At 50.6% G+C, this 6,661-nt stretch overlaps 2 protein-coding genes across 2 annotated transcripts in view; one reads left to right on the forward strand and one right to left on the reverse strand.

Annotated features, from left to right (window-relative positions):
- The window catches only part of LOC106900665 (E3 ubiquitin-protein ligase TRIM39-like), a gene marked incomplete at its 3' end in the record, with an annotated part of 4,906 nt that extends 4,142 nt beyond the window's left edge, over nucleotides 1–764 (reverse strand). The window contains exons 1-2 of the mRNA XM_014962812.1: nucleotides 484–764; nucleotides 4–166 (exon numbers count right to left, since the gene is read on the reverse strand). Of these exons, the coding sequence (XP_014818298.1) occupies nucleotides 4–166; nucleotides 484–762 (442 nt within the window). The remainder of the gene's footprint in view (nucleotides 1–3; nucleotides 167–483) is intronic.
- Nucleotides 765–2,111: 1,347 nt separating this feature from the next.
- Nucleotides 2,112–5,796, forward strand: LOC106900666. Its single transcript, XM_014962814.1, has 4 exons — nucleotides 2,112–2,117; nucleotides 2,160–2,182; nucleotides 2,825–5,298; nucleotides 5,707–5,796. The coding sequence occupies exons 1-3, from the start codon at nucleotides 2,112–2,114 to the stop codon at nucleotides 5,088–5,090; spliced, it is 2,295 nt and encodes a 764-aa protein (XP_014818300.1). The 3' UTR covers nucleotides 5,091–5,298; nucleotides 5,707–5,796.
- Nucleotides 5,797–6,661: the final 865 nt, after the last annotated feature.

The following is a 6,661-nucleotide window of genomic DNA, read 5'->3' on the forward strand; positions in this document are numbered from 1 at the left end:
CCTTCTCCTCCTCCGCCGCCTCCTCGATGGGGACCACGGGGTGGGCCCGGTGGGCTTGGGACTCTCTGCAAACCAAGCAGATGGGGGTCCCGTCCTCCTCGCAGAAGAGCTTCAGGGCTTCCTGGTGCTTCTGGCAGAGCTTCTTCTTCTTCTCCTCCTCCTCCTCCTCTTCCTCCTCCTCCTCCTCTTCCTCCTCCTCCTCCTCTTCCTCCTCCTCCTCCTCTTCCTCCTCCTCCTCCTCTTCCTCCTCCTCCTCCTCTTCCTCCTCCTCCTCCTCTTCCTCCTCCTCCTCCTCTTCCTCCTCCTCCTCCTCTTCCTCCTCCTCCTCCTCTTCCTCCTCCTCCTCCTCTTCCTCCTCCTCCTCCTCTTCCTCCTCCTCCTCCTCTTCCTCCTCCTCCTCCTCTTCCTCCTCCTCCTCCTCTTCCTCCTCCTCCTCCTCTTCCTCCTTCTCCTTCTCCTCTTCCTCTTCTCCTCCTCCTCCTCCTCCTCCTCACCGGCCCCAACCCCGGCCCGGGCCACCACCTTCAAACTCAACCTCTTGGCGATCTCGATGAGTTTGGCCAACTCCCGGTTGGGCCGGAGGTTTTTTTGGGGGGCCGTCTCTTGGCAGTTGGGGCAAGGGAAGTTCTCCTGGGCCTCCTCCCACCTCCGGGTGATGCAACCCCGGCAGAAGTTGTGGCCGCAGTGGATGGAGACGGGGTCCTGGAAGAAGCCCAAGCAGAGGGAGCAGGAGGCCTCATCACGGAAGCTTTCGGCCGCCATGTTGGCTGACGGGGGGGGGGGGGGGGGTCTTTCTTTCTTTCTTTCTTTCTTTCTTTCTTTCTTTCTTTCTTTCTTTCTTTCTTTCTTTCTTTCTTTCTTTCTTTCTTTCTTTCTTTCTTTCTTTCTTTCTTTCTTTCTTTCTTTCTTTCTTTCTTTCTTTCTTTCTTTCTTTCTTTCTTTCTTTCTTTCTTTCTTTCTTTCTTTCTTTCTTTCTTTCTTTCTTTCTTTCTTTCTTTCTTTCTTTCTTTCTTTCTTTCTTTCTTTCTTTCTTTCTTTCTTTCTTTCTTTCTTTCTTTCTTTCTTTCTTTCTTTCTTTCTTTCTTTCTTTCTTTCTTTCTTTCTTTCTTTCTTTCTTTCTTTCTTTCTTTCTTTCTTTCTTTCTTTCTTTCTTTCTTTCTTTCTTTCTTTCTTTCTTTCTTTCTTTCTTTCTTTCTTTCTTTCTTTCTTTCTTTCTTTCTTTCTTTCTTTCTTTCTTTCTTTCTTTCTTTCTTTCTTTCTTTCTTTCTTTCTTTCTTTCTTTCTTTCTTTCTTTCTTTCTTTCTTTCTTTCTTTCTTTCTTTCTTTCTTTCTTTCTTTCTTTCTTTCTTTCTTTCTTTCTTTCTTTCTTTCTTTCTTTCTTTCTTTCTTTCTTTCTTTCTTTCTTTCTTTCTTTCTTTCTTTCTTTCTTTCTTTCTTTCTTTCTTTCTTTCTTTCTTTCTTTCTTTCTTTCTTTCTTTCTTTCTTTCTTTCTTTCTTTCTTTCTTTCTTTCTTTCTTTCTTTCTTTCTTTCTTTCTTTCTTTCTTTCTTTCTTTCTTTCTTTCTTTCTTTCTTTCTTTCTTTCTTTCTTTCTTTCTTTCTTTCTTTCTTTCTTTCTTTCTTTCTTTCTTTCTTTCTTTCTTTCTTTCTTTCTTTTTTTCTTTCTTTTTTTCCTTTTTTCTCCCCTGCAGGTGGCTCCTTGCCCCGAGGGAGGTGCGGTTTCTCCTTCTTTTTCCCCCAAAAAACAGCCCCCCCTCACCCAAGAGTTTGTAGAGAAGACGAGAGAAACCCCTCCCCCCTCCTTCCTCCCTCCGCGGGGAAATTAAAAGATTTGAGAGATTCAACCCCAAAAAATAAACAGCCTTCAGCATTTCCTGGCTTGGTGGAGACCCACCTGCAGCTTCTCCATCAACCCCCAAAAAAAGTTAATTAAAAAAATCTCCTTTCTTGGAGATTCTCCTTCGCCGCCGGTTTCCTCCTTCTTTTTTTTGAAGAGGAATATTTAAATAATGATCTGAAATTATGATTTCTCGGCCCAAACCGCCCTCCCGCCAGCGGACGCGCGACTATAAATACTTTTTCTGGCCACTTTCGGTTCTCTTTTTTAAACAGGATGTCGGTTTTTTCGCTCTTCAATTTGCCTTTTTCTTCCCCGTTTTAGGAGAAGGATTTTTCTTCCACCTTGTGAGTGAAACGGCCCTTCCCCTCCCTCGATCTGCTCCCAATCGGGTTCTTCTTCACCCAAAATCCCACCTTTCCGGGGAAGAGCTTCCTTCGACCCTCAGCCTCTGCGGTTTTTTTTTGGGGAAAAAAGGTGAGATTTCAGGAGTTGGGTGGTTGCCAACCATAAATGCCCCCAGTTGTGGCAACGAGCCCCCTCCCGATCCACCAAAATCTTGTAGAATCATAAAATCTGGGTTGGAAGGGGAACCTTGAAGACCATCGAGCCCAACCGTTGACCCAACGCTGCCAAAAACTCCCACGTCCCTGCACGGGATCTCCCATTTCTCACCCCAAAATGGGTTGGAAGGGACCTTGAAGACCAACGAACCCAACCGTTGACCCAACGCTGCCAAAAACCCCACGTCCTTGGACGGGATCCCCCATTTCTCACCCCAAAATGGGTTGGGAGGGACCTTGAAGACCATCAAGCCCAACTATTGACCCAACGCTGCCAAAAACCCCATGTCCTTGGACGGGATCCCCCATTTCTCACCCCAAAATGGGTTGGAAGGAACCTTGAAGACCAACGAGCCCAACCGTTGACCCAACGCTGCCAAAAACCCCACTTCCCTGCACGGGATCTCCCATTTCTCACCCCAAAAGGGGTTGGAAGGGGGACCATGAAGACCAACGAGCCCAACCGTTGACCCAACGCTGCCAAAAACCCCATGTCCTTGGACGGGATCTCCCATTTCTCACCCCAAAATGGGTTGGAAGGGACCTTGAAGACCAACGAGCCCAACCGTTGACCCAACGCTGCCAAAAACCCCATGTCCTTGGACGGGATCTCCCATTTCTCACCCCAAAATGGGTTGGAAGGGACCTTGAAGACCAACGAGCCCAACCGTTGACCCAACGCTGCCAAAAACCCCATGTCCTTGGACGGGATCTCCCATTTCTCACCCCAAAATGGGTTGGAAGGGACCTTGAAGACCAACGAGCCCAACCGTTGACCCAACGCTGCCAAAAACCCCATGTCCTTGGACGGGATCTCCCATTTCTCACCCCAAAATGGGTTGGAAGGGACCTTGAAGACCAACGAGCCCAACCGTTGACCCAACGCTGCCAAAAACCCCATGTCCTTGGACGGGATCTCCCATTTCTCACCCCAAAATGGGTTGGAAGGGACCTTGAAGACCAACGAGCCCAACCGTTGACCCAACGCTGCCAAAAACCCCATGTCCTTGGACGGGATCTCCCATTTCTCACCCCAAAATGGGTTGGAAGGGACCTTGAAGACCAACGAGCCCAACCGTTGACCCAACGCTGCCAAAAACCCCATGTCCTTGGACGGGATCTCCCATTTCTCACCCCAAAATGGGTTGGAAGGGACCTTGAAGACCAACGAGCCCAACCGTTGACCCAACGCTGCCAAAAACCCCATGTCCTTGGACGGGATCTCCCATTTCTCACCCCAAAATGGGTTGGAAGGGACCTTGAAGACCAACGAGCCCAACCGTTGACCCAACGCTGCCAAAAACCCCATGTCCTTGGACGGGATCTCCCATTTCTCACCCCAAAATGGGTTGGAAGGGACCTTGAAGACCAACGAGCCCAACCGTTGACCCAACGCTGCCAAAAACCCCATGTCCTTGGACGGGATCTCCCATTTCTCACCCCAAAATGGGTTGGAAGGGACCTTGAAGACCAACGAGCCCAACCGTTGACCCAACGCTGCCAAAAACCCCATGTCCTTGGACGGGATCTCCCATTTCTCACCCCAAAATGGGTTGGAAGGGACCTTGAAGACCAACGAGCCCAACCGTTGACCCAACGCTGCCAAAAACCCCATGTCCTTGGACGGGATCTCCCATTTCTCACCCCAAAATGGGTTGGAAGGGACCTTGAAGACCAACGAGCCCAACCGTTGACCCAACGCTGCCAAAAACCCCATGTCCTTGGACGGGATCTCCCATTTCTCACCCCAAAATGGGTTGGAAGGGACCTTGAAGACCAACGAGCCCAACCGTTGACCCAACGCTGCCAAAAACCCCATGTCCTTGGACGGGATCTCCCATTTCTCACCCCAAAATGGGTTGGAAGGGACCTTGAAGACCAACGAGCCCAACCGTTGACCCAACGCTGCCAAAAACCCCATGTCCTTGGACGGGATCTCCCATTTCTCACCCCAAAATGGGTTGGAAGGGACCTTGAAGACCAACGAGCCCAACCGTTGACCCAACGCTGCCAAAAACCCCATGTCCTTGGACGGGATCTCCCATTTCTCACCCCAAAATGGGTTGGAAGGGACCTTGAAGACCAACGAGCCCAACCGTTGACCCAACGCTGCCAAAAACCCCATGTCCTTGGACGGGATCTCCCATTTCTCACCCCAAAATGGGTTGGAAGGGACCTTGAAGACCAACGAGCCCAACCGTTGACCCAACGCTGCCAAAAACCCCATGTCCTTGGACGGGATCTCCCATTTCTCACCCCAAAATGGGTTGGAAGGGACCTTGAAGACCAACGAGCCCAACCGTTGACCCAACGCTGCCAAAAACCCCATGTCCTTGGACGGGATCTCCCATTTCTCACCCCAAAATGGGTTGGAAGGGACCTTGAAGACCAACGAGCCCAACCGTTGACCCAACGCTGCCAAAAACCCCATGTCCTTGGACGGGATCTCCCATTTCTCACCCCAAAATGGGTTGGAAGGGACCTTGAAGACCAACGAGCCCAACCGTTGACCCAACGCTGCCAAAAACCCCATGTCCTTGGACGGGATCTCCCATTTCTCACCCCAAAATGGGTTGGAAGGGACCTTGAAGACCAACGAGCCCAACCGTTGACCCAACACTTCCAAAAACCCCCACGTCCCTGGACGGGATCTCCCATTTCTCACCCCAAAATGGGTTGGGAGGGACCTTGAAGACCAACGAGCCCAACCGTTGACCCAACGCTGCCAAAAACCCCACTTCCCTGCACGGGATCTCCCATTTCTCACCCCAAAATGGGTTGGAAGGGGGACCTTGAAGACCATCGAGCCCCCATGACCTACAGGAGTCTCACGATGGGAGTCACCTCCCAGAGGTCACCAGCTCTTTGCCCGGAAAAACATCTCCAAAACCAAGGAGGAGGTTTTGAGGTTCTTCAAGGGAACCTTTTTGAGGTTCTTCAAGGGAACCATGAGGTTCTTCAGCAGGTCCATCTCCCTCAAACCTCAACCTCAAAGGGCAAAAATGGCTGAAAAGTTGATTTGACTTCATGGATGGAGCTGGTTCAGATCTTCAAGGTGGGTTTGGTGTCATTTTGGGGGGGTTTAATTGCAATTAGAGCGGTGTGTCATCAACGGAAAGGTCTCCAGAGGGAGCTGGAGGCTCAATTTTGGGAGGCAGGAGGACCTTTGCCTCTCCCAGGGTGGAGAAAAGAGGGGTGTCGTGGGGGGATAAGCCCAGGGAGACACCGAGAAACGGGCAAAGCATCACCTGGAAGGTCCAAACGACGCCCAAATTGGTCTTAAAAAGCACCAAAACCCCAAGGAGGAGGTTTTGAGGTTCTTCAAGGGAACCTTTTTGAGGTTCTTCAAGGGAACCATGAGGTTCTTCAGCAGGTCCATCTCCCTCAAACCTCAACCCTGAGGGTGAAAGTGGTTGAAAATTTGATTTGACGTCATGGATGGACCTGGCTTGGATCTTAAAGTTGGGTTTGGTGTCATTTTGGGGGATTTAATTACAATTAGAGCGGTGTGTCATCAACGGAGAGGTCTCAAGAGGGAGCTGGAGGCTCAGTTTTGGGAGGCAGGAGGACCTTTGCCTCTCCCAGGGTGGAGAAAAGAGGGGTGTCGTGGGGGGATAAGCCCAGGGAGACACCAAGAAATGGGCAAAGCATCACCTGGAAGGTCCAAACGACGCCCAAATTGGTCTTAAAAAGCCCCAAAACCCCAAGGAGGAGGTTTTGAGGTTCTTCAAGGGAACCTTTTTGAGGTTCTTCAAGGGAACCAGGAGGTTCTTCAGCGGGTCCATCTCCTTCAAAACTCAACCCTGAGGGTGAAAGTGGTTGAAAATTTGATTTGACGTCATGGATGGACCTGGCTTGGATCTTCAAGGTGGGTTTGGTGTCATTTTGGGGGGTTTTTATTACAATTAGAGCGGTGTGTCATCAACGGAAAGGTCTCCAGAGGGAGCTGGAAGCTCAATTTTGGGTTTGGTGTCATTTTGGGGGGCAGAGGTTGGGGGGCACGGTGGGGGGTGGCCGGACCTACCAATGGGGGGCGCTCAAAAAAGGTGCCTCAAACCCTAAATGGGGTTTAAACACCCCCCAGGGTCCAGAGAAGATCTTCCAAGAGGGATGGAAGACCTTGAGACCCTTCTCCTCCTTCCTCCTGGGTGCCCCCCAACTCCCCCTCTTTGTTCCTCCTCCCCCAGCCTTCTCCAGCCCCACCTTCTCCATGATGGATGTTCTTCCTCCTCTTCTCCACCACCTTCCCCACCCCCGAGCCCC

The sequence above is a fragment of the Calidris pugnax genome, unplaced genomic scaffold, assembly GCF_001431845.1.
Source record: "Calidris pugnax isolate Ruff unplaced genomic scaffold, ASM143184v1 scaffold1204, whole genome shotgun sequence".
Classification (NCBI taxonomy): Eukaryota; Metazoa; Chordata; class Aves; order Charadriiformes; family Scolopacidae; genus Calidris; species Calidris pugnax.